Source organism: Lissotriton helveticus, chromosome 10, assembly GCF_964261635.1.
Source record: "Lissotriton helveticus chromosome 10, aLisHel1.1, whole genome shotgun sequence".
NCBI lineage: Eukaryota > Metazoa > Chordata > Amphibia > Caudata > Salamandridae > Lissotriton > Lissotriton helveticus.
The window spans coordinates 14252892-14280851 of NC_136071.1; the positions used below are offsets into that span (position 1 = coordinate 14252892).

Here is a 27960-nt window from a genome sequence, read left to right on the forward strand (position 1 = left end):
CAGTGTTATGTTATGTTATGTTAACTCCATTTTTAAGCGCACAGCTGCCCCAGCTAAGGGGCGTCCCGGCGCTGCGCCTGGAAAGGAACACAACACAAACAAAACAACAGAAGGAAACAAAATACAAGAAAGTTAACAACTATTTGGGAAAATATAAGTTTTTACAGCTTTCCTAAATGTCAAAAGGTCATCAAGTGCACTCAACAAGCAGTGTTGTGCGAGGGGGTTATAGAGATGGGCGAAGGTACCGCACTGAGCAAAGTGCAGCGGCTTGAAGCAAAAACAATGCGAAGTACATTAAAATAATTCAAACAGCGCCTGGGACATTTGGAACGGTGAACACTGACCTAAAGACTCCAACATGGCGACAGCAGAGACAGCGGCGAGGTCACTGCAGGAGGAAGGAGAGGGGAGCGGGGATAAAAAGGGCTGGTGATGCTGGCCCTTAGGGCTGGTGATGCTGGCCCTTAGCGCTTCACTCAGTAAAGCTGAATGTGCCTGAATGTAGAGTAACTATACAGAAACAGGATTGGCCATAATCAAGACCATCTTATTACATTAATTATATCCTTATACATGCAGTGCAGCTGCCATTACACATCAGAATGGTAGCAATTTTCTCAGCACATTGACAGCGCGGGGAAATATATGTAAATAATTGTGGTCTTGATTCTGTTTTTGTGGTGGCAGAGGGCGGAAACAAGCACCCTCCTACACAGCACATGTAATGAGAGAAAAAATGATTTACAGCCTCGCTGCAGCCCGAGCACTCTTGTGAAATGCCAACAGTGAAACATGAGCAAGCAGAAAATAAAAATAGTCCCCAGAGGAACACATGAACGCCTGAAGCGTAAGATACCGTACTTGGCGTGAGCTCTGTGGGTGGAAACAGGAATCAAAAATGCATACCTTTAACAAATCAAAATAAAGAATGTAGGAGTGAAAATGCAGCCAACCAATAGCAAAAAGAGGACCCATAGCTGCCATGGTTTCAGATTGCTATGTATGACATTTTCATAATTTCACTGTAATTATGAGTGACATTTTAACAACTATGAGTGACTCTTTCTCGCAAGCAAAATCCAGCAATGAAGAGGAGGGAAACCTATAATTATCAGAAATTACACCCATTTGAGAACAAGAAACTCGAAGACAATCTAATAAATCTTGGAAGTAAGTGCTCAGGGCTAGGCAAAACATGAATGCATATACTTAAAAAAACATAACTGTGGGTTTCCTTTCAGAGTTTCGAAACATATTTTAATGATTTAATGTAGCGGATATTCTTGGAAGTAGTGTTTTGGGCTAGGCAAAAAATGAATACATATACTTTAGACTACTACCCTTTCAGAAGCTCAGCTCTACCAGGGCATGAAAACGCATGGATTTGTAGATATTCAGCAAAACAGACGAGACTCTGGCATGGGTAAGGAGAGCCAATACACATGTAAAGGAATGAGACTGCATTATGCGTCTCAGAAAGAGTTTGATGAGCAACGCTGTTAGCACAAGCACTTTAATTATCGGGTGTTCCCGCGGGGCTGAGCCCAAAAGAAATGGAGTTATTCCTGTCAGGCTTTATACATACCTGGGTGGAATCAGGGCTCCCGTGACCAGACCGCCGTTTTGAACACAAGTGAACACATGGCAGTTCATTCCGGCATCTCCTTGGCTATCAGTGACACACTGTTTAAATAAATTCACTGCCCCTAACTCCCAGGGTCTTGCGCCTAGGTGTCTGGGAGCAGACCTCCTCTATCTGCCATCTCAACTCTGGATCAAATACGGAAGCCGGCTGCAGCGCGGGCTTGCGTTGATGCAGTGATTTGAAGATACTCGCTCCTTGAAAACGAAAGCGCAGATACACAAGAGCGAGTATCACCTCATCCAGTGGTCGAAGTGGGGGAAAAAAAGTAGGGGAACTGTGGGCGGAGAATCAGGGGGGGGGAATAAACAGAGGATTGGATCAGTGGACGGAGTCAGAAGTGTGGCTAGAAATAGCAAAACATACCAAATTTTTTGTACGTTTGACATTTCACTGACCAGTTACAGCTTATAACGTTATTTAAATCAAACAATTGATAAACATGTTTATTTGAGGTTTAATATATAAGTTGTTAACATTTAATTCATTTACAATGTGGGGCATGTTTCCAATCACAGAATATTACAAATACGCTTATAAGTGGAATCATCAGCCATTTGTTTCCTAGTCTTCTTATTTAACGTAACCAGGTTCGGGTCTGGAAGGAGGCTCAAGCATCCATTGTTTCTGGGCAAATCACTTAATCTCCTTTTGCCTGAAAAAGCAACAATTTGCAATGCACGCGTCCCCCGTGGGTCCCCTGCATCCCTATCTTGGGTGGTCCCTGGTTGCCCCAGCGGTTCTACAAACACTAGGCCTTGTCTCTATGCTCTACGTGGTTCTTATACCACATTCTTAGTATGTGGTTTGTGAGGCCCCTAGGCAAAATGTATAATGTGCAATTTACTGTGTGCTAAATTAAGTCCTTGTATTGTACTTTGACCACTAGCCTCATAAAGAGTCTAGGGGGGTTGTGTTTAGAATAAATACATATGTTTTATTATATATACCTTGTGTGGTGCTCTTTCATTTGATCATTCGAGAGATTATAGACTGGTAAAACAAGCTGCTTTACTTTCCTCCAAGTCTTAGCCTGAAGGCTGCTCTCCACAGCTACCACTAGGATAGCTTTCTATAAGGTTGACTTTAAACCTACCATCAATAAGGGTCATTTGGACTGGTGCAAGTTGCCCACTAGAATAGTGGACATCATATGCCAGGCCAACCACTCACACTTAACTATAGAGAGTTTGACTATGACGCTTTAAAAAAGAATTTTCTGCAGTTGAACTGCGCAACTGTGTGCACTTCATAGAGTCATATGCTCTTTATTATCGTTTAATACTCTGTTACACATCGTCCGTAGTAGATTGGGATAAAAATATGTCTACAAAACTGTGCATTTTGGGTATAATGCTGCATTTCTTAAGTAGTGGAGATAATTTTACGCTTTTAAAAAAGCACAGTTGCTGACTGGCCACAGGAGAGGCATGGCATCCAATATCTTTGTCCACTAATGCAAAATTAACAATTGATGGACAGAATGCAGAACAATGTCATACATTCACCCCAGTACAGAGAGCTGAGCCTAAATCCATCGTTTTTTTGCTCACCATGCCATTCCAATTTGAACCCAGTCATATGCAAATCAGTCTGGACCCTGCGCCCAATGGGAACAGTCCATACCGAACTTCCAAGCCAGGTCCTCCTTGGACTGGAAACAAGCATCCTAGAACCGGTTTCGGGGTTTAACCCCTCTTCAGCCAGGATAGCTTGATTCCCTTTGGTATCACTTTGTTCGCCCTAATGTTGGCAGGGTATGCCCAGACGTGGGTCCCTTACTCACGTTGCCACTGGATTCAAGCAAGCCGGGCTGATGACGGCTGATTAGCCAGAAACCGGTCCCAGGATGCTTGTTTCCGGTCCAGGAAAGATATGGCTTGGCTGTTCAGGCTGGACTGTTCCCATGAGGCACAGGGCCAGACTGTTTTGCATATGGCCAGGTATAAACTTGGGTGGCGAAGTAAGCTAAAGAATGATGATGGATTAAACCCAGATCAGTTGACTGGGGGTGAGTGTTTGATTTGCTCAAACGCTCTGTCCATCATCCCCTTTGGAATCATCTTTGTCCACTAAGACCGTTCAAAAGCAGCCTTAGACCTTAGTTAGTACACATTTTCATTATAGCTAGGCTCAGTATTTTTGCATACATTGAGTGAGCTTCGCATTATTGAGGGCAGTTTTGACACTTCTCAACATTTGTGGTTACACTACATGATCCAGACCCCTTGATCAAGGACCTTTGCCTTTGCTACTCCTTTATGTTGGATTAAGGCCACTAGCATTTTATACCTTTTGTGGAAAAGTGAACAAATTAGACATATTTATGACCCAGTGATACCAGCTATTTGGCAATTATCTGTACGTTCAACTATGGTTTCTGGCTTGCAAAATGATGACAAAATTAAGAGAGTTTTATTTGCTCAAGTGGAATATTTCCTAGGGTTTAGGGTGAATCAGGTCTGTGCTGATGATAGTGTAATGGTAACTCTTAAGTTGTTAATAAATTCCACATAAATGTGATGAAGTTATATTGAAGAAAACATATATCTGTGCCTTTCGAGATGTGTAAGATTTACGTCTGATTTTTAATTGCAATAGACTGTTAAAAATGGTAATTGTTTTAGTTTTAAGTACAAAACTATGTTACTAATTTTAATTTATAAAATCATGGATACCCTCTCGTAAAATTATACCAATCACAAGAAGATCACACTGTATCTGTGTCACTGCGGGGTTGGGGTCCTTCACCCATCTCACGCTACTATCTGTGCCTCAGCTGCTTTTCGTCCTGCACGTATTGTACTCTTATAAAAATACTATATTCGGCTACTCAGCAAAATAGCCGTGTGCCCATGTTATTCCTTATTACTTACATTTTTAACCGCTGTAATAACTAGTGTTTGTGCTGCCTAGCTCAATAGTATACTTTTTAATCAATCTTCTAGGAAATATGTAATAGTCCTGCAGTATTATTATTTGTATGACTCACCTGCTTGGTGTTACATTGTTATCTATATAAACCTTTTTGGACCTGTTTCTGCTCATTATATTCCAAATATTAATAATTAGTGAAGTTCACTTATCATTAGGATTCACAGGTGAGGTTTTGCTAACAATTAATTTCTTAAAACCTACACTAAATTGCTTCCCGTTCTAGTCAACACTTATTATTTTGTTTTCACAAGGGAGTGAAGAGATGTCCTGACGTCATATTAAGATCAAGAACAAAAAAAGCATTATTTTAATAAACAATGCTCATAACTTTGTTCACCCTCCCTTCCACATCGCTCATAAAAATGCAGGTTAAATCGCAAACAAAAACACCTTTGCATCCTTCACAGCACACAGGCTAGCACTGTTATAATACAGCTAATAAATAAAATGATACTCCACTCATACTGACAAGTTTTATCAAGTAGGAAACCTACACAACAAAAAAAACGGCAGAATAAGCACTCCACTGCAAACAAAAACTCCTAATTAAAAACATTATTTACCATTGCATTGGTCACAGTGGGGGCAGGAAGGTAGCCTCGGCAGTAATGAGCTGTAAATCACTGCAGCTTTGCTTTGCTACTTGCAAGGGGTGAATCGCGGCAGCAGCAGGGCCATCAGAGGTGGCAGTTTACGCGCCATGCTAAAACTGATGGCCCTTTCAGTGTCTCTTTGAGGCCCCCAGACTCATAGGGGAAGGGGGGGAGGCCGGGGGCACTGCAGAGGCCTTCCTCGATGTGCACGGTGCACCACACTGGCTGAAAAATAAAGATATCATTTTAAAGTATGGCTATTACTGCAGTCCCGGGACGCTGTTTTAAAACAAAGAAGTAAGGGAACGGACTGAAGTAATTTTTCAAAGTAGGGGCACGCCGTGCCCTTCCGTCCCCGCCCACTTCTAACACTGACCTCATCCTGCCTCCCTGCTGCGGTGAGCGCAGCGAGGTCAGGAGGAGCAGGAGCTGCGCATAACTTCAAGAAGCGCGGGCAGCAGGAAGTCAATTAACTTCATTAGTGGGCACCGACTGCAGTGACTTAATTTTAATTTTGGCGCCATGTGCCTCTACAACTTGGATACATTGTAGCAGTACTTGTAGAGCTGCAAGCAGATCTGGCCCGCCCCATTAGCCTCGGCCTGCTGGGAGCAGTGCGCACCGCGCTGACAGGTGCCGCTACTCAGTTCATCATGTGCATTTATATAGCAGCCCTGGAGGCGCTATAATGCGCGACAATACATTCCAGTGCGGTGATGCGGATCACCACACTGACATGCGTTAGCGTCACACCTGATGCGTGATACTTGGCGGGCACTGAGTGATTACAGCAGGTCTCAAAGAGAGCACATGAGACGTCTAGCTCGACCAAACACATTGGAGGTATATTTAGTAAGAAACTTGGTGGCAACCCTATTTTTTTTTATTTATTTACATGACATCTGGAAGGCAAGAATGCACAACAGTCCTACCGAAAAATGTCTCTAGCAAATATTTTGCTCTGCATCCTGAAAGGTTTTCTATGTCCAGGAAGAAGGGTTGATCTGTTTGTATCTTTTATGTTAATCATGTACCCTGAAGTCCTTATGTAATGTAACCTGTTCTATTGTGAAGCGCCCTGGCGCCTTCGGGTAAAGTTGGCGCTATATAAAAACGCATCAATAAATAAATAAATAAAACTAAGCGCTAGAGATGCGCTTCGGCCAGACCTCGAATAAAGGGGCGGAGTGGAAATGCTTCCGCTCTTCTTCATCGTTTGTCAATAGAACGGCCATCTTGGAGTGGCTGTTTTTCCATTCTGCAGGCCAACATTACAGCCCAATGTGTCAAAAAATAACGTAAAAAAGACAAAGACGCAAAATAAGCACATTTTACTACAAAACACCATTGATAATTAAATTAAAATTCGGAATGCCGGTTTTTAAAATATTTATTGTAAGCCGCTATACGTGGTTCACAACACTCTCCAACCATGACGTTTGTCCAGACACCCACAGAAAGAAACGACTTGTACGTTCATTCTCCATATGATCCCTAGTAAATATCCGCTTCCGCCTCTTCGACACCGACGCCGTTGAGGGGCCGCCCCCTCAGCGAGCGCACGCAGCGGCGTGGGTATAAATAAAGCCTTCGCAAGGCATTGTGGGTGGTATTTTGAATGGCGGCGCGCGAACCTGTCAACGCAGCTCTGACCGCTACGCCACGCCACGCCAGTGGGAGCACACCTGAAGATGGCGGAGCAGGCTGGAGGGCCCCACGGGAGCGGCGGGGGCCCCGGGCCAGCGGTGACCGGCGAGCAGGCGGAGGCCTACGAGAGGTAACTACCCATGGCCGCCAAGGACTCAGAGTGCTTATGTGTGACATGTGAGTCATTGCAGTGTAATTATGAGTGACACTCAACCACTATGCGTGACACTCTCACGAGCCAAGCAATGAAGGTGGCAGAAACATATAAATATCAGAAATGACACCCATTTGAGCAGCTAGGAAGTCTCAGATCTTGACACTGCTGCACAGCACCAGCATTTGCTGCCCAAAAATTCAGCCCATACACAAAACCTGTCTGTCACACCTTCACTTCAGGGTCTGCACGGGGAGAGCGCGCGCACAGGGGAGTTTACTGCAGGAAAGGGCTGTGGTAATATCAGAAAAATCAAGAGTAAAACCCAGTGCAGCAAACCCACAAACCACCCAAAACAATGTGCCTAAAACTGTCACTTCAGGGTCTGCACTGGGAGACCGCGTGCACAGGTGAGTTTACTGCAGGAAAGGGTTGTGGTAATGTCAGAAAAATCAAGAGTAAAACCCAGTGCAGCAAACCCAACACACCCACAAACCACCCAAAACAATGAGCCCAAAACTGTCACTTCAGGGTCTGTATGGGGAGACCGCGTGCACAGGTGAGTTTACTGCAGGAAAGGGCTGTGGTAATATCTGAAAAATCAAGAGTAAAACCCCGTGCAGCAAACCCACAAACCACCCACAACAATGAGCCCAAAGCTGTCACTTCAGGGTCTGTACGGGGAGACCGCGTGCACAGGGGAGTTTACTGCAGGAAAGGGTTGTGGTAATATCAGAAAAATCAAGAGTAAAACCCAGTGCAGCAAACCCACAAACAACCCAAAACAATGAGCCCAAAACTGTCACTTCAGGGTCTGCACTGGGAGACCGCGTGCACAGGGGAGTTTACTGCAGGAAAGGGCTGTGGTAATATCAGAAAAATCAAGAGTAAAACCCAGTGCAGCAAACCCACAAACCACCCAAAACAACCCACAACAATGAGCCCAAAACTGTCACTTCAGGGTCTGTAGGAGTAAAACCCAGTGCAGCAAACCCACAAACCACCCAAAACAATGTGCCTAAAACTGTCACTTCAGGGTCTGCACTGGGAGACCGCGTGCACAGGTGAGTTTACTGCAGGAAAGGGTTGTGGTAATGTCAGAAAAATCAAGAGTAAAACCCAGTGCAGCAAACCCAACACACCCACAAACCACCCAAAACAATGAGCCCAAAACTGTCACTTCAGGGTCTGTATGGGGAGACCGCGTGCACAGGTGAGTTTACTGCAGGAAAGGGCTGTGGTAATATCTGAAAAATCAAGAGTAAAACCCCGTGCAGCAAACCCACAAACCACCCACAACAATGAGCCCAAAGCTGTCACTTCAGGGTCTGTACGGGGAGACCGCGTGCACAGGGGAGTTTACTGCAGGAAAGGGTTGTGGTAATATCAGAAAAATCAAGAGTAAAACCCAGTGCAGCAAACCCACAAACAACCCAAAACAATGAGCCCAAAACTGTCACTTCAGGGTCTGCACTGGGAGACCGCGTGCACAGGGGAGTTTACTGCAGGAAAGGGCTGTGGTAATATCAGAAAGATCCAGAGTAAAACCCATTGCAGCAAACCCAACTAACCCACAAACCACCCAAAACAATGAGCCCAAAACTGTCACTTCAGGGTCTGCACGGGGAGACCGCGTGCACAGGGGAGTTTACTGCAGGAAAGGGCTGTGGTAATATCAGAAAAATCCAGAGTAAAACCCAGTGCAGCAAACCCACAAACCACCCAAAACAATGAGCCCAAAACTGTCACTTCAGGGTCTGTACTGGGAGACCGCGTGCACAGGGGAGTTTACTGCAGGAAAGGGTTGTGGTAATATCAGAAAAATCAAGAGTAAAACCCAGTGCAGCAAACCCACCAACAACCCAAAACAATGAGCCCAAAACTGTCACTTCAGGGTCTGCACTGGGAGACCGCGTGCACAGGGGAGTTTACTGCAGGAAAGGGCTGTGGTAATATCAGAAAGATCCAGAGTAAAACCCATTGCAGCAAACCCAACTAACCCACAAACCACCCAAAACAATGAGCCCAAAACTGTCACTTCAGGGTCTGTACTGGGAGACCGCATGCACAGGGGAGTTTACTGCAGGAAAGGGCTGTGGTAATATCAGAAAGATCCAGAGTAAAACCCAGTGCAGCAAACCCAACACACCCAAAACAACCCACAACAATGAGCCCAAAACTGTCACTTCAGGGGTTGCACTGGGAGACCTTGTGCACAGGGGAGTTTACTGCAGGAAAGGGCTGTGGTAATATCAGAAAAATCCAGAGTAAAACCCAGTGCAGCAAACCCACAAACAACCCAAAACAATGAGCCCAAAACTGTCACTTCAGGGTCTGTACTGGGAGACCGCGTGCACAGGGGAGTTTACTGCAGGAAAGGGCTGTGGCAATATCAGAAAAATCCAGATTAAAACCCAGTGCAGCAAACCCACAAACAACCCAAAACAATGAGCCCAAAACTGTCACTTCAGGGTCTGTACTGGGAGACCGCGTGCACAGGTGAGTTTACTGCAGGAAAGGGCTGTGGTAATATCAGAAACATCAAGAGTAAAATCCAGTGCAGCAAACCCACAAACCACCCAAAACAATGAGCCCAAAACTGTCACTTCAGGGTCTGTACTGGGAGACCGCGGGCACAGGTGAGTTCACTGCAGGAAAGGGTTGTGGTAATATCAGAAACATCAAGAGTAAAATCCAGTGCAGCAAACCAACACACCCACAAACAGCCCAAAACAATGAGCCCAAAACTGTCACTTCAGGGTCTGCACTGGGAGACCGCGGGCACAGGGGAGTTTACTGCAGGAAAGGGCTGTGGTAATATCACAAAAATCAAGAGTAAAACCCAGTGCAGCAAACCCAACACACCCAAAACAACCCACAACAATGAGCCCAAAACTGTCACTTCAGGGGTTGCATTGGAGGGGGGCCTAAAAAGAAAGCTCCCGCCTCAATGTCTCAACAAGGTATGGATGTGAGAGTCCGTGTATTTAAGCTTGTTGCAGGCCAGTTGGTTTTTTTTTAATTCAGGAAATCAACAGTAAAACCCAATGCAAGAGATTTAAACAGGCCAAAAAATGTCCCTGGCCTGGTCAAGACCTTGGCTTCTCCAAATGAATGGTTTCCCTTTTTGCAGTTTTATGTAGCGCTGGCTCAGCCAAAAGGTATAGAACGGCTTTAACCCCTTCCACGCTGATGACGAGCTGGGCTCGTCATCAGGTAGCCTCCTCGCACGCTGATGACGAGCCCAGCCCGTCCCGTAAAGTGCGCTTTTGAATATCTCAGCGTACGAGCGGAATTCCGCACACATGCGGTTAAATGAGCACCAGTTACATTTTATGAACACAGGGAGTTATTTGCCCAAAATCACAGGATGTTGAGCCTGTGCCGGGAGTCCACCTTGTTTCTGTACCTCCGTTCCGCAGTCAGTAGTTGACTGATGGCACATTCTCTTTATAATGCTAGTTCATTACTTGTTCTCGGGTGCCACGCACTGCCTTAAGCCATATATTGTAAGCTCCGCTTGTTCCATGAAGCACCCAGGGCCTCATTTATGAAAAGTGACGCATCGCTGCGTGAAAACAGCGATGCGTCACTTTTCATTGCGCCCTCCTTGCGACCCCAATGATGCGTCATAATGTAAATATGACGCATCATTGCGCAAGGACTTACAGATACGTCAATATTTCTGACGTATCTGTAAGCGCAAAAGTCAGGCATTGCTGGGGTGTGTCACAAAAGTGACGCAACGCCAGCAGTGCGTCCTTTCACATGGGGAAAGCCCCATGTAAAAGGGCTTGCGTCAGTCTTACGCCTGCTGTGAGGCAGGCGCAAGATTTTGACGCAACAGCGTCCTAAAAGTGACGCAGTGAAATCTCACAGATTTCACTGCGTCACTATTACAAGGCTTTTTGTGGGTGAACGCCCCCTCTGCATGCATTATACCTGACGCAGATGCTTAGATGCGTCACTTTGTAAATAGTGTGCAACAGGAGGCATGTTTTACGCCGCCGATGCGCATCCAAAGCGCAAAACTGACGCAAGGCCCCCCCCCCCCCCCCCCCCCCCCCCCCCCCCCCCCCCCCCGAGTCTTGGACTCACACCTGTGACAGGATGTCCTGCGCCAGTTGCGACCCCATAAGTGTGGAGGGAATAAACTTGAAAGCAGTGCTCAACTCACTCACGGAGCCAGGACTATTCACCAGGAAATGTGAGAAAGTAGGAAAAGGGGTGATGCCCACTGCCCAGACCACCATACATTTAAACGTGAAGCACTGGAAAAATGAAAAGCAAGAACTTGCGTCTCCTGGAAACAATTGAACTGCTGCATAAAACGGAAAGCATCAGAATGCGCCAGGTCCATATGAGCTGGGCCTGTGCTTCCGGTTATTGTTATGGGGACTGAATTCGGAGGGGGCGTGACTTAAAAATAAACAAGTGGGGTGAATGCGTACAATAATGGGCAGTGCACGCGGCCGTCCTTGAATTGAACGCACAATGAGGTGGGCCAATACAATGGGCAGATCATCAGTGTGGTGGCATTGGTAGAAGTGTATATCATCAGTGTGGTGGCATTGGCAGAAGTGTATATCAGTGTGGTGGCGTTGGCAGAAGTATATCATCAGTGTGGTGGCGTTGGCAGAAGTATATCAGTGTGGTGGCATTGGTAGAAGTGTATATCATCAGTGTGGTGGCATTGGCAGAAGTGTATATCATCAGTGTGGTGGCATTGGCAGAAGTGTATATCATCAGTGTGGTGGCATTGGCAGAAGTGTATATCATCAGTGTGGTGGCATTGGTAGAAGTGTATCATCAGTGTGGTGGCATTGGTAGAAGTGTATCATCAGTGTGGTGGCATTGGTAGAAGTGTATCATCAGTGTGGTGGCATTGGCAGAAGTATATCATCAGTGTGGTGGCATTGGTAGAAGTGTATCATCAGTGTGGTGGCATTGGTAGAAGTATATCATCAGTGTGGTGGCATTGGTAGAAGTATATCATCAGTGTGGTGGCATTGGTAGAAGTATATCATCAGTGTGGTGGCATTGGAAGAAGTGTATCATCAGTGTGGTGGCATTGGTAGAAGTGTATCATCAGTGTGGTGGCATTGGCAGAAGTGTATATCATCAGTGTGGTGGCATTGGCAGAAGTACCGCTATTCGCTCTCATTTTTATTATAGTATCCTTTCCCTGATGAAGAGGTGGATATACCTCGAAATGCATTGGATGTCAATAAAGGACAGTGCCAAAATGTAAAAATATGCAATGAATATTTGAAAACTGTTGCGAAAATGAACAACTAACTAATGAAAGAATAACCAATCAAAATACTGCTGAATAAAAGCACATTTGAACGTGAAGAAATTGTTGTGGAACCTCTTTCATTGGAGAGGAACATGTGTGTGCCCCACAGGATGGGATTAGTGATCCGCTGATCCCACTACCCTTCAGTTCATAGTTTCACGCCGCGGGACACGCGACAATACTGTGGCAGCACCCTAAAAACAAGTTAACATATCTGAAGTACGCTGTGCATCTAGTCCCACTTGCCTAGATTGGCAGAAGTATATCATCAGTGAGGTGGCATTGGTAGAAGTGTATCATCAGTGTGGTGGCATTGGTAGAAGTGTATCATCAGTGTGGTGGCATTGGTAGAAGTATATCAGTGTGGTGGCGTTGGCATAAGTATATCATCAGTGTGGTGGCGTTGGCAGAAGTGTGTGTCATCAGTGTGGTGGCATTGGTAGAAGTATATCCTCAGTGTGGTGGCATTGGCAGAAGTGTATATCATCAGTGTGGTGGCATTGGCAGAAGTGTATATCATCAGTGTGGTGGCATTGTAGAAGTGTATATCAGTGTGGTGGCATTGGCAGAAGTGTATATCATCAGTGTGGTGGCATTGTAGAAGTGTATATCAGTGTGGTGGCATTGGCAGAAGTGTATATCATCAGTGTGGTGGCATTGGCAGAAGTGTATATCATCAGTGTGGTGGCATTGTAGAAGTGTATATCAGTGTGGTGGCATTGGCAGAAGTGTATATCATCAGTGTGGTGGCATTGGCAGAAGTGTATATCAGTGTGGTGGCATTGGCAGAAGTGTATATCATCAGTGTGGTGGCATTGGCAGAAGTGTATATCATCAGTGTGGTGGCATTGTAGAAGTGTATATCAGTGTGGTGGCATTGGCAGAAGTGTATATCATCAGTGTGGTGGCGTTGGTAGAAGTATATCATCAGTGTGGTGGCGTTGGCAGAAGTGTATATCAGTGTGGTGGCATTGGTAGAAGTGTATATCATCAGTGTGGTGGCATTGGTAGAAGTATATCCTCAGTGTGGTGGCATTGGCAGAAGTGTATATCATCAGTGTGGTGGCATTGGCAGAAGTGTATATCATCAGTGTGGTGGCATTGTAGAAGTGTATATCAGTGTGGTGGCATTGGCAGAAGTGTATATCATCAGTGTGGTGGCATTGGCAGAAGTGTATATCAGTGTGGTGGCATTGGCAGAAGTGTATATCATCAGTGTGGTGGCATTGGCAGAAGTGTATATCATCAGTGTGGTGGCATTGTAGAAGTGTATATCAGTGTGGTGGCATTGGCAGAAGTGTATATCATCAGTGTGGTGGCGTTGGTAGAAGTATATCATCAGTGTGGTGGCGTTGGCAGAAGTGTATATCAGTGTGGTGGCATTGGTAGAAGTGTATATCATCAGTGTGGTGGCGTTGGTAGAAGTGTATACCATCAGTGTGGTGGCATTGGTAGAAGTATATCATCAGTGTGGTGGCATTGGCAGAAGTGTATATCATCAGTGTGGTGGCATTGGCAAAAGTGTATATCATCAGTGTGGTGGCATTGGCAAAAGTGTATATCATCAGTGTGGTGGCATTGGTAGAAGTGTATCATCAGTGTGGTGGCATTGGTAGAAGTGTATATCATCAGTGTGGTTGCATTGGTAGATGTATATCATCAGTGTGGTGGCATTGGCAGAAGTGTATATCAGTGTGGTAGCATTGGTAGAAGTGTATATCATCAGTGTGGTGGCATTGGTAGAAGTGTATATCATCAGTGTGGTGGCATTGGTAGAAGTGTATATCATCAGTGTGGTGGCGTTGGCAGAAGTGTATATCAGTGTGGTGGCGTTGGCAGAAGTGTATATCAGTGTGGTGGCGTTGGTAGAAGTGTATATCATCAGTGTGGTGGCGTTGGCAGAAGTGTATATCATCAGTGTAGTGGCATTGGCAGAAGTATCGGTGTGAATTTTTAGGCCGGCACAGAAATGTTACATATGATCATTCTAAGAGCCTGAGATAGGTGTCTACATGCAGTGCTTGCGTGTTACTGGCTGTGTGTACGTTTGTGGCTGCAAATTGCAGGTGTGCCACGTGTGCGTGAAAAGCAAGTTCATTTTGAACTTTACTTACTTGCATTACCCCGCCGGCAGCTAAATAATTTTATGTCATTCGTTCAGGGCTAGGCGCACTTTTTACATGGATGTGGCCTGGCTCACCTCTCTATGCCTGGTGACCAGCCACCGGCATCAAACAGGTCATCACTCAGTGGAGCGAAGTCGCCGCTGTCGCACAAATCTACTGAGGCCGATCGTCACTGCACGCTATGTCTCAGTTCCGCGGCCACAGGCAGATCCGGATGACAGCTGGGCATTTTTAAATGCATAAAGTTAAAGTACAACTAAAAGAATAAAGCATAGTACCTTATTTCTTTTGCGCGTCAGTGACCGTAGCTGCAGGCTCTGTGTGCTCTCTCCGCACTGTACGCAGAGCTGTATGTAAAGCGCTCTGATATCTGCAAGGGTCTTGTTCGCGCTATATAAAACTTTCAAAATAAATAAAAAATTGTGTGAGACTGAGAGTCTCACTGGTGAGTGACACGCGTGCCTGAAGACTTGACTCAGTCACTTCACAAGTAGCCACAGTGCCCCCGTGAGTGGGACCGGCCTCGCCCCGCGCACCACCACCAGGGCACCAAGTCAGGCTGGCTGCGCCTAGCACAGAGTAGTAAGACACTCTCTGGGGCGGCCGTCGGGCCGGAGACGACATGATCATTGCCATTCAGCCTCACGGCCCAAACATGATGCTGCAACTGAACACAGCACTAGGGAAGGCGAGGGGCGCCTGTTGCACTAGGGAAGGCGAGGCGCCTGTTGCGCTAGGGAAGGCGAGAGGCGCCTGTTGCGCTAGGGAAGGCGAGAGGCGCCTGTTGCGCTAGGGAAGGCGAGAGGCGCCTGTTGCCCTGGGGAAGGCGAGAGGCGCCTGTTGCCCTGGGGAAGGCGAGAGGCGCCTGTTGCCCTGGGGAAGGCGAGAGGCGCCTGTTGCGCTGGGGAAGGCGAGAGGCGCCTGTTGCGCTGGGGAAGGCGAGAGGCGCCTGTTGCGCTAGGGAAGGCGAGAGGCGCCTGTTGCGCTAGGGAAGGCGAGAGGCGCCTGTTGCGCTAGGGAAGGCGAGAGGCGCCTGTTGCGCTAGGGAAGGCGAGAGGCGCCTGTTGCGCTAGGGAAGGCGAGAGGCGCCTGTTGCCCTGGGGAAGGCGAGAGGCGCCTGTTGCCCTGGGGAAGGCGAGAGGCGCCTGTTGCGCTGGGGAAGGCGAGAGGCGCCTGTTGCGCTAGGGAAGGCGAGAGGCGCCTGTTGCCCTGGGGAAGGCGAGAGGCGCCTGTTGCCCTGGGGAAGGCGAGAGGCGCCTGTTGCGCTGGGGAAGGCGAGAGGCGCCTGTTGCGCTGGGGAAGGCGAGAGGCGCCTGTTGCGCTAAGGAAGGCGAGAGGCGCCTGTTGCGCTAGGGAAGGCGAGAGGCGCCTGTTGCGCTAGGGAAGGCGAGAGGCGCCTGTTGCGCTAGGGAAGGCGAGAGGCGCCTGTTGCGCTAGGGAAGGCGAGAGGCGCCTGTTGCGCTAGGGAAGGCGAGAGGCGCCTGTTGCGCTAGGGAAGGCGAGAGGCGCCTGTTGCGCTAGGGAAGGCGAGAGGCGCCTGTTGCGCTAGGGAAGGCGAGAGGCGCCTGTTGCGCTAGGGAAGGCGAGAGGCGCCTGTTGCGCTAGGGAAGGCGAGAGGCGCCTGTTGCGCTAGGGAAGGCGAGAGGCGCCTGTTGCGCTAGGGAAGGCGAGAGGCGCCTGTTGCGCTAGGGAAGGCGAGAGGCGCCTGTTGCGCTAGGGAAGGCGAGAGGCGCCTGTTGCGCTAGGGAAGGCGAGAGGCGCCTGTTGCGCTAGGGAAGGCGAGAGGCGCCTGTTGCGCTAGGGAAGGCGAGAGGCGCCTGTTGCGCTAGGGAAGGCGAGAGGCGCCTGTTGCGCTAGGGAAGGCGAGAGGCGCCTGTTGCGCTAGGGAAGGCGAGAGGCGCCTGTTGCGCTGGGGAAGGCGAGGGGCGCCTGTTGCCCTGGGGAAGGGGAGGGGCGCCTGTTGCGCTGGGGAAGGCGAGAGGCGCCTGTTGCGCTGGGGAAGGCGAGAGGCGCCTGTTGCCCTGTGGAAGGCGAGAGGCGCCTGTTGCGCTGGGGAAGGCGAGGGGCGCCTGTTGCGCTGGGGAAGGCGAGAGGCGCCTGTTGCGCTAGGGAAGGCGAGAGGCGCCTGTTGCGCTGGGGAAGGCGAGGCGCCTGTTGCCCTGGGGAAGGCGAGAGGCGCCTGTTGCGCTAGGGAAGGCGAGGCGCCTGTTGCGCTGGGGAAGGCGAGGCGCCTGTTGCCCTGGGGAAGGCGAGAGGCGCCTGTTGCACCAGGGAAGGCGAGGGGCGCCTGTTGCGCTAGGGAAGGCGAGAGGCGCCTGTTGCGCCAGGGAAGGCGAGAGGCGCCTGTTGCCCTGGGGAAGGCGTGAGGCGCCTGTTGCCCTGGGGAAGGCGAGAGGCGCCTGTTGCACTAGGGAAGGCGAGAGGCGCCTGTTGCCCTGGGGAAGGCGAGGGGCGCCTGTTGCGCTGGGGAAGGCGAGAGGCGCCTGTTGCCCTGGGGAAGGCGAGAGGCGCCTGTTGCGCTAGGGAAGGCGAGGGGCGCCTGTTGCGCTGGGGAAGGCGAGGGGCGCCTGTTGCGCTGGGGAAGGCGAGGGGCGCCTGTTGCGCTGGGGAAGGCGAGGGGCGCCTGTTGCGCTGGGGAAGGCGAGGGGCGCCTGTTGCGCTGGGGAAGGCGAGGGGCGCCTGTTGCGCTAGGGAAGGCGAGAGGCGCCTGTTGCGCTAGGGAAGGCGAGGCGCCTGTTGCCCTGGGGAAGGCGAGAGGCGCCTGTTGCGCTAGGGAAGGCGAGAGGCGCCTGTTGCGCTGGGGAAGGCGAGGGGCGCCTGTTGCACCAGGGAAGGCGAGGGGCGCCTGTTGCGCTAGGGAAGGCGAGAGGCGCCTGTTGCGCCAGGGAAGGCGAGGCGCCTGTTGCGCTAGGGAAGGCGAGAGGCGCCTGTTGCCCTGGGGAAGGCGAGAGGCGCCTGTTGCGCTGGGGAAGGCGAGAGGCGCCTGTTGCGCTGGGGAAGGCGAGAGGCGCCTGTTGCGCTGGGGAAGGCGAGAGGCGCCTGTTGCGCTGGGGAAGGCGAGAGGCGCCTGTTGCGCTAGGGAAGGCGAGGGGCGCCTGTTGCGCTAGGGAAGGCGAGAGGCGCCTGTTGCGCTGGGGAAGGCGAGAGGCGCCTGTTGCCCTGGGGAAGGCGAGAGGCGCCTGTTGCCCTGGGGAAGGCGAGAGGCGCCTGTTGCGCTAGGGAAGGCGAGGCGCCTGTTGCGCTAGGGAAGGCGAGGCGCCTGTTGCCCTGGGGAAGGCGAGAGGCGCCTGTTGCGCTGGGGAAGGCGAGAGGCGCCTGTTGCGCTAGGGAAGGCGAGGCGCCTGTTGCGCTAGGGAAGGCGAGGCGCCTGTTGCCCTGGGGAAGGCGAGAGGCGCCTGTTGCGCTGGGGAAGGCGAGAGGCGCCTGTTGCGCTAGGGAAGGCGAGAGGCGCCTGTTGCGCTGGGGAAGGCGAGGGGCGCCTGTTGCACCGGGGAAGGCGAGGGGCGCCTGTTGCGCTAGGGAAGGCGAGAGGCGCCTGTTGCGCCAGGGAAGGCGAGGCGCCTGTTGCGCTAGGGAAGGCGAGGCGCCTGTTGCCCTGGGGAAGGCGAGAGGCGCCTGTTGCCCTGGGGAAGGCGAGAGGCGCCTGTTGCCCTGGGGAAGGCGAGGCGCCTGTTGCGCTAGGGAAGGCGAGGCGCCTGTTGCGCTAGGGAAGGCGAGAGGCGCCTGTTGCGCTGGGGAAGGCGAGAGGCGCCTGTTGCGCTGGGGAAGGCAAGGCGCCTGTTGCGCTAGGGAAGGCGAGGCGCCTGTTGCCCTGGGGAAGGCGAGAGGCGCCTGTTGCGCTGGGGAAGGCGAGAGGCGCCTGTTGCGCTGGGGAAGGCGAGAGGCGCCTGTTGCGCTAGGGAAGGCGAGGGGCGCCTGTTGCGCTGGGGAAGGCGAGGGGCGCCTGTTGCACCGGGGAAGGCGAGGGGCGCCTGTTGCGCTAGGGAAGGCGAGAGGCGCCTGTTGCGCTAGGGAAGGCGAGAGGCGCCTGTTGCCCTGGGGAAGGCGAGAGGCGCCTGTTGCCCTGGGGAAGGCGAGAGGCGCCTGTTGCCCTGGGGAAGGCGAGAGGCGCCTGTTGCCCTGGGGAAGGCGAGAGGCGCCTGTGCGCCAGGGAAGGCGAGGGGCGCCTGTTGCGCTAGGGAAGGCGAGGCGCCTGTTGCGCTAGGGAAGGCGAGAGGCGCCTGTTGCGCTGGGGAAGGCGAGAGGCGCCTGTTGCGCCGGGGAAGGCGAGGCGCCTGTTGCCCTGGGGAAGGCGAGAGGCGCCTGTTGCCCTGGGGAAGGCGAGAGGCGCCTGTTGCACCAGGGAAGGCGAGGGGCGCCTGTGCGCCAGGGAAGGCGAGGGGCGCCTGTTGCGCTAGGGAAGGCGAGGCGCCTGTTGCGCTAGGGAAGGCGAGAGGCGCCTGTTGCGCTGGGGAAGGCGAGAGGCGCCTGTTGCGCCGGGGAAGGCGAGGCGCCTGTTGCGCTGGGGAAGGCGAGAGGCGCCTGTTGCGCCAGGGAAGGCGAGGCGCCTGTTGCCCTGGGGAAGGCGAGGCGCCTGTTGCCCTGGGGAAGGCGAGAGGCGCCTGTTGCCCTGGGGAAGGCGAGGGGCGCCTGTTGCGCTGGGGAAGGCGAGGGGCGCCTGTTGCGCTGGGGAAGGCGAGAGGCGCCTGTTGCCCTGGGGAAGGCGAGGGGCGCCTGTTGCGCTGGGGAAGGCGAGGGGCGCCTGTTGCGCTGGGGAAGGCGAGGGGCGCCTGTTGCGCTGGGGAAGGCGAGGGGCGCCTGTTGCGCTGGGGAAGGCGAGGGGCGCCTGTTGCGCTGGGGAAGGCGAGGGGCGCCTGTTGCCCTGGGGAAGGCGAGGGGCGCCTGTTGCGCTGGGGAAGGCGAGGGGCGCCTGTTGCGCTGGGGAAGGCGAGGGGCGCCTGTTGCGCTGGGGAAGGCGAGGGGCGCCTGTTGCGCTGGGGAAGGCGAGGGGCGCCTGTTGCGCTGGGGAAGGCGAGGGGCGCCTGTTGCGCTGGGGAAGGCGAGGGGCGCCTGTTGCGCTGGGGAAGGCGAGGGGCGCCTGTTGCGCTGGGGAAGGCGAGGGGCGCCTGTTGCGCTGGGGAAGGCGAGGCGCCTGTTGCCCTGGGGAAGGCGAGGCGAGATAAAAACAGGAAAAAATTGCAAATGTACAATATTAAAGTCACTCAAGGAAGAGAAAAATAGGGAAAAAAATTGCAAATGTACAAGGTGTAAAGTCACTCAAGGAAGACGCTAACCCATGCCATCACTGTCCTTCAATAGCACATTACCGAAATAAATGTCCTGCTTCAGAGAACTCTTAACCAGGGCTTACCCCTCCCTCCCCCAAGCAGTTGAAGCCAGGATAGCTCCATACCGATGACAATATCATACTTGATATCTCTCCCCGACTAGGTCGTGCCCCGAGGCAACCAGGGCGGAGTGCAACAGTGGAGCATATTTACACAGCGCGGACATTAGCCACAAGTGATAGAACACTTAACAAGAGAACTATTTAGTTGCGTGGAAGTTACAGATGGTTTAAGATGAACACATACTACTATAAATAATTACAAAGGTCGCGAATGCAATATCCTAAATCAGTACATACAACCGAATGTTCCAGAGGTATGTACAGCCGTCAAAAGGTTACGGGAGTGTAGATGTCTGTGCCAGGAGTTCATTGCAGTGTCCGAGCTAAAATATCATTGGCGGAGAAGGGGTTTCGAGTCTGTTTTGAAAGTCGCCAGGGAGGTGGTTTGATTAGGAGGTAATGAGTTAGAGATTCTGGTTGCACGACTTGAGAATGGTTGTGCCATCAGTCTTTCCTTTTTGAAAGATGGGTGGCGGGGTATAGTATGGCTCAATGGTTAGAGCGGCAGACCCTGATGCAGTGGTCTGGCCCGGGACCAGGGTTCAATTCCTGCCTCGGCGGCTCTTAAACTCCATTTCCCCGGACCGGATAATTCTCGCCTCGGTGCTTATTCTAATCATGGGTCCCACTCTGTAACTCTGGGCAATAGCGTGCTTAATCTCCACAGGGGCCCCAAAAGCGCTGGGATGCCTGGCTGCACCTGGGGGGTGCCCAGGAGTGGACATTTCCCAGGGAAGCCAGGAAGGGTTCCTAAGCGGTATACGGACAGCGCCGGGACACCTCCGGTGGAGGTAGCTGTGCGCTTTACAAATTCCGACATTTATTTATTTATAGTAGTATTGGTTTCGCAATGGTCTGGGGCCACCAGAGGGCTTGAGTTTGTCCACCAGGTAACCGGTACTGGATGTGTGCAGAGCTTTATGGGTGATGCAGGCAGTCTTGTAAATTCCGGATTCAGTAGGCAACCATTGGCAAGTGATCAGCATAGGTGTAATTTGGTCATTTCTTTTGACCTAATAGATGAACGGTGCTGCAGGGTGTAGTATCTATTTCGGGCGGTGGGGGTGGAGGGGTTTGGGGGACCAGTCAAGAGAGAGTTACAATAATTTATTCTGGAGAGTATATGAACAAGAGATTTTAGATCTTGCTCTGGATTGTAGCTGTATTCCTCACAGAAGATGTAGTTGATAGCACACTTTTTTGGCCATGGTGCTGGTTTGAGAATGTAGGTTGAGCCTTTTGTCTACGATGATGCCCAGAGGTTTGAACACTGTCAATGATGGTGGGTGTACAGTATGTTGTGTGGCGTTGCAGGATTGCCGCAGAAATGTTGATTTTAGATTAGTTTTGGGTGGTGAGAGGGCGTCTGGTCGTAAACAGAGTTTAGAGTGGTGATGAGACGTGAGATATCGTTTTTTGAGGAGATCTTTAGATACAGTTGTGTACGTATTGATGATAGCTCTCTGCCTCCAAGCGGCTTGTTGCTTAGGTTGAATAGAGTCTGGGAAAGGATGGACCAGGTTGAAATTAGTCTAGGAAGTCATTGTGTTTTCATGTATTGGGTGTTACTCTGCTACACGTCTATCAATAATTTTTGAGAGAAAAGGCAGGTTGGAGATTGGGCCATAGTGGAGGTCATTAGCATCTGCAGTGAGTGTTTTGAGGAGGAGAGGGGTGACTTGTCCAGTTTTTGAGGTAGGCAGGAAAGTCTCTTTGGATTGCACACCAAGGGAGAGGTTGGATGGACACCATGGTGTAAAAGCAGTTGAACTTAGTCCAAGAACTGTAGAAACTCCTCTGCTTTTGATGGCGAGTCTTCAAATTTGATGGATGTGTGCATGGATCGATTATTGGCGGTTTTGAGTTTGACCAGATTGATGAATTGCTTTGGTCAGTTCTTGGTTGAGCCCAGCAGGGATCTCAAGTGGTTGTCATTCTCCCAAAATATGTGTTTTTGTATAGGATCCTAGCATTTCTAAGTTAAGTGAGGTTAGCGGCGGAGGGCAACTGTCTCCGTTTCTTCTCTATGATTCTTAAGGCTTTCTTTTCCTCAAAAACGGCCTTGTTGAACCATGGGGCTGACGGTTTAGGTCTTTTCATTTTGCTGTGGAGTGGAGCTACAACATCAAGTACGTCAGAGGAATTCAAAGCTGTGGAGGTGAAGTCATTCACATTTGTGGTGGGGCCGATGAAGTGTAGTATCTTCTGAGCAGTGTTGCTAACTAAGAGTATTTATGTTTATGTTCCTGGCGTCTCCAACCCAGGTAGTTGCTCTTTTCGGTTGAATCACTATCATGGTATGTGAGTCGCAGGGTAAAGTGAACAAGGGAGTGATCAAAGAGTGTTCTGAGACGGGATAATTCAAAGAGAGCATGTATTCTTTGGGGAATATTATGTCTAGTATGAAGCTTTGAATGTGTACTGGTTTTAGGTTATGTTGGACCAATTATTGCTGAGTGGAGACAAAGTGGTTCACTGCAGAGTCTTGTATGGTGCCCCAGTGAAGAGTGAAGTCTCACAAAAAAGATCACTTTGTCACTTTGAGCAGTGTGGTCAGTTATGAGGTTTGTGCATTCCTCGACAAAGGCTGTGTTGCCACCTGGTGGGTGGTAAATTGTATTTACTCTGAAGGGCAAATTGTGTTGAACGAGTAAATCCAGAGTGAGGCATTGAAACGTGGTGAAAGAGTGATTTGGTATCTCCTTGCAGTGCAGTGAATCTCTGCAAATAGCTGCAATACCGCCCTAACTGCCTACTCGGTCCTTTCTGATGATGGAGTAGTTTGGAGGAAGTAGAAGATCAAAAGTGCTGTGGGATGTCTGAACCAGTTCTCTGTAAGGCTTAGGAGGTGAAGATTGTATTGAGAGATAGTATAGGAGATTTTCAGTTGTGAAGCATAGCATGTAGAGATGTTAATTGAGCTGGTGTACAAGGGTTTGAGGGTTCTTCGTTTCTAATAGGGATATTGTTTCTAATAGCAGGTGTCTGCTTTTGGGCGTCGTTTGTTTTTGGAACTGGTGGAAGAGGTTTTCGAAATAAAGCTGGTTGGAATTGTCTAGGGTGTGGGTGGTAGTAGGATCTGTGATTGAGGCTGAGAGGAGGGAGGGTAAGGGGCAATGAAGGTAAGCACCGTTATGTGTGAGGCTGTGAAAGGTGGTTTTGTTGGAAATTAAGTGAGGTGAGACTGGTTGCAATTTGCAGTGTGCTGATGTCATGCGAGGGAAGGAGCGAAGTGAGCAATCGAGGGAGATGTGTACCCAGAGTAAGTGAAGAGCAGGTGTGCATAGCCAGGATGAGGTCGATTTAGGATGAGGGTGAATTTTCTCTTGAGAGGATGACAGTGAAGACATTCGCATTGTCTTACAACGCCAGGATTGCTCGTGCCTCTGAGAAGTACATTAGCCTGGATTCACCTTCTTACTAAAGTTAGCAGACTAACAATTCATTGTCACCACAGACCTGATGCGCCAGCCCTACATTTTGGCTTAACCCCGTGCTCACATTGGATTTTTGACCTGATGATCTGTCGTTAGACCTCTTCTCTGCGCTCCGTGGACCAGCACGCCTCCCCACTCGCCCGCACTCGCTGGTGGGAGCGCCTTCTGCAATCAGCAAAGGTACTCACAGCTGAGAGCGTCGTGGGTAGAGGCTTGAGGGGCAAACAGCTGAACTACACCGTCCGGGGGACTGCGAGGACCAGCAATCCCAAACTTGCTCAGCTGGTGCCTCTTCTCCCGGCGGCCACGCCCACCACCTTCACGGTTATTAGCGACGCGCTCTTCCCCGGTGTGGTAAATAAATAAATAATACCTCTATTTTTGACTGGATATACAATAACAGATAGCTCAATAAATAAGAGTCAAGATTCGAGGTAGTAGGAGTTTGCAGGTTTAATACAGCATAAAGGACAGGAACAGGACAACCTGCACGGGCAAGATCTGGGATGGCTAGCAACTTTTAATAACAGTGCACAAGCATATATAGTTAAACAAAATACATGATGTTCAATACAATAGGCGTAGCAGTGGGCAGGGCCTGTAGCAGTCGCGAAAGATAAGGCATAAAGTAGGTGTAACAAGAGGCGTGAACAGGGCGTATACATAGACATGTGATGTAAACGTAACGGAATATGTCATAAATGGGGCGGAAACATGGAGGGGGCTACCTAAGGAGCCGGGACCTCTAACCTAGTGGTGCGCGCAAACTGACAATGACGTGTTACTAGGGAGAAGCTGGGGGCTATGACTTCTGCGCTAGAAGGAGAGACGAAAGTCTGGAGAGTCAGAGCGACATGTACCTAAACACTATCTAGTATCTGATGTTTAGAGAACATATTGATAGAATCCAAAAGTTATCAGGGTAAAGGCTAACAGACTCTAAGACTGGTGCATGCATTATTCTCCATGTAGTGCGTGTTGAGGAATATTAAATGACCATTAATACAGTATTTCTCTTACATGGAGACGTAAAGGCTAGACGATGACTGAAACTATTGATGCGATTCAGTAGCTTAGGAATGCAGGGAAGGAGAGCTGGACTGATAACTAGAATCATAACATACTCTTGGCAGACTGGCAGGCAGAGCCAGGCCGAGCCGGGCACTGTGAGGCAGGAAGTAAGTGAAGGGTCAGGGATACAGGTGGGGGCTGTATCGCTCCTCGGAGAGGGTTTAGGAGACAGGAACTGAATCTGGGTCCGGGCCCTTTTGAGGCCTAGAAACGGGGACTTTTACTGAATTAACGTGCACACTGTGAAACGTGGCAACGTATCTTTACATAGGCCTAATACTCGTAGCTTTCACGAGAACTGGAAACTGGCATACTAGAGATGGACACAACTGTAATTGCATCTTTAATCGATCATGGGGAATACATATGCATATTAATCATGCACATACAACATAAGATGGGGAACACGTAGGGACACAGAACATGGCAAAATTTACTTTTCCACATTCCCTCCTTGTCACTACGTTTCCATCAGGAAACATCAATATTCATGATACCATCTATCATTTCATACAGTATCATTTGCTCGTCTCGAATTGCCTTGGAACGGGACTTAGGACGGGACTTGGGACTAGGAATACAAGAGGTAGCACAAATGCCGCAAATCGCAGGGCCACATTGTATACAGAGGCAGCAACTGAATATGATCGCTACTGCAATACCTAGAAATGACAATACTTTCCATCCCCAGGCAGAAATTATACTCCAAAACCAACCGGACCATGTCCAGGTGCCTGGATTCTGGTGTAACTGATGGGTAATTTTATGAAGTCTGGTTATAGCTGAATAAACAGACGGCGCGTTATTAGGAATGAAAATGCAGCAACTAGATCCGATGACTCTACATGCTCCTCCTCTATCGGCCAGTATGACGTCAAGAACGAGACGATTTTGGAGCACGACAAATCTCATAGCAGATTGCTCTTCGGTTAAGTTACCTAGAGCAGAGGCAGTCTCATTCACTACTGCTTCAAGGGTTCTGGTTAATCTACGGATTAACTTACTATTCTGGATAGGTCCTATAAAGAAGAAGAATCCTTTATTGAAATCTGTATACTGTTCTAGAGCAGTTTCAGTTTGATCGACAATCGGGGACTCGATCTCCCTTCTATGTCTAATGTGTACGAGATGTGTGTTTCTATGATAATCAGATGGGGATAGGAAAACTGGTGGCAGTAGGAAGGCAATGTAACCGGTTCCATCCCAATCGAGGGGCAGACGAACATATGCGGTCTGACCACAAACAAAATAAGAATGACGTGAAGCTTTGAAAATAGATTTCCCACTGTCACTATACTTGACAATAGTAGTACAATCACTATGTCCTACATGTGCGGAACCATTATTTCGGACACATAATTCGCCTTTGACTGGTAGTACTGAAATAGCAGGTAAGTCTGGAGTAGGATCAGACTGAACATTCAGAACCATGAAATTCGAAGAATAATTACCCAAATTATAAACTTCATTTTCTAGATCTAACCCTGTTCTGTGGGGAAGACCTTGCTTGTCTGGAAAACATGTACTGTTCAGAAGGGACATATCATTTGAGGATGACGTTAACGTGGACCAGGCTCCACACGAACCATTATGTGAAAACGGATAAGGAAACAGTGGCAGAACTCCCTTCGGTGTCTGGAAAGGGGGGAGTCGACCACACACCCAACAATTAGTGGCATTGCTGGTCTGGTGTGAATAATGTAACATACGGATAAATGTATTGTTGCGCATAGCAAGACGATAGGATAGTTCGTGAGGAGGCAGATCACTAAACGTATGCTCTACTGTAGCATTAGAAAACTTATTTACATGAGAAATTGGAAAACATAAATGAAATGCATAACTTGTACAGGTAATCATTAAACTAAAAAACAATATAAAACTTAGAAAAACGATACATCGGATAGAGTTTTGACTAACTCTCTCACTATGGGGGTCTATCTCATACATGTCAGATACCTGTCTAACCGTTTCACCCAGGGGGACTTAGACAATTAAACTGGCTGACTTATTTTACTAGACCGGAGCTTACTTTTATACTCCTGCTGCGGAGTTTTCTCTAACAGGGGATCCTTTGAATCAGAGTCAATAGCGGGACAGTCCTTGATAATAGTATCTTGGCAGTCTTTAAAATCTTGACAATCCTTGGAAATGTTCTTGGAAACAGTTTTTAGTCGGAGTCCGTGAAATTTCTTGACATGCGACAGGTGCACCCACCCCTTCCTGCCTTCCAACTTGACGGCAGTACGGGTGGTCAGAAGGACTAACTTCGGTTCCTTCCAGCGAGGCTCCAGCGGACTTGAACGATCGAAATTCCGGATTAAAACCAGGGAGCCAGGAAGGACCTCGTGTGGCTTGACTTCAGTATTGTCGGGAAATGCAGCGGCAACCTGTGAACGACAAGAGTGTAGGGCAGACATCAAGGAAGCTAGGTAATCTGTCAGCATATTACTGGAAACATCGGTAATACTTCGGGGTCTAGGTGTACCCCACATGTTCGGGGGGCGGCCGAATACGACCTCATAAGGGGACAGACCTGATCTGGAATGTGCGACCATGCGCATATAAAATAGGGCGACTGGCAGAGCTACTAGCCAGTCTACACCTTTCTCTTTACAAACTTTGGCGATGCGGATTTTTAGGGTCTGGTTATGTCTCTCTACGAGACCTGCTGCTTCTGGATGGCGTACACAATGGAACTTCCACTGGTACCCTAACAAAAGGGAAACGTGCTTCATAAGTTCAGATGAGAATGGCTGGCCGTTATCAGAATACACGACCCTAGGGAGTCCATAGCGGGGGAAAAATTCACGAACCAACTGCTTGGCAGTGGTCGCGGCTGTGTAATCTGGGACTGGATATGCTTCTGTCCACCTGGACAAAGCGCATACAACTACAAGGACATACTTGAAACCTCGACATCGCTCCATCTGAATATAATCCATCTGGAGGACTTCAAAAGGGTGGTCAGGGGGTTGGAACCCACCTTGTTCCACCGGGACACTTTTACCTGGATTGAATTGACAACATATCATACAGGTACGGACTTTCTGCTTGGCTGCAGCTCGTAAATGCTTGTTAAACCAAATGTTCTGGATACTGTCTATCATGGCTTTTTCTCCTAAATGTGCAGGACTATGTGCGGTATTAATAATGACTTGAACCATAGAGTCGGGGAGAAACCATGTGGCTTTTCCCTTCGTTAACCATCCCTGATCTGTCTGGACCCCTCCTTGTTCGGACCATTTCTTGATTTCTTCGGGAGTAGCATGTGACTGGATATCTATGACATCTTGAGTAGGGTCCTTAACTGTCATACAAGTAGTCTGTTCTAGAGTGGATGTCGGTGTCTTGTTAACTGGTATGTCTGGTGTCTGTGCTGTAAGCTTGGCTGTTCGATCCGCTAGATCATTACCTTGGGAAATAATGTCAGTAACTTTCGTATGTGCTTTGCACTTCATGATAGCGATAGCTGTCGGTAAATGTATTGCATCTAACAGAGCTTGAATAAGGAAACCATGCTGAATCTTGGTTCCATGAGAAGTCATGAAACCTCTCTCCTGCCAGAGCACTCCGAAGTCGTGTACGACTCCGAATGCGTAGCGTGAATCTGTGTAAATATTAACTTTCAGGTTCTTGGCGTGTATACAGGCTTGTGTCAG

At 49.7% G+C, this 27960-nt stretch overlaps 1 protein-coding gene across 1 annotated transcript in view; it reads left to right on the top strand.

The window, feature by feature from the left end:
• Positions 1–6776: 6776 nt before the first annotated feature.
• Positions 6777–27960, top strand: part of LOC144785760 (DNA excision repair protein ERCC-6-like) — an 89153-nt gene continuing 67969 nt past the window's right edge. Inside the window, exon 1 of the mRNA XM_078664566.1 lies at positions 6777–6952. Coding sequence (XP_078520692.1) covers positions 6867–6952 — 86 coding nt within the window. The 5' untranslated portion in view covers positions 6777–6866. The remainder of the gene's footprint in view (positions 6953–27960) is intronic.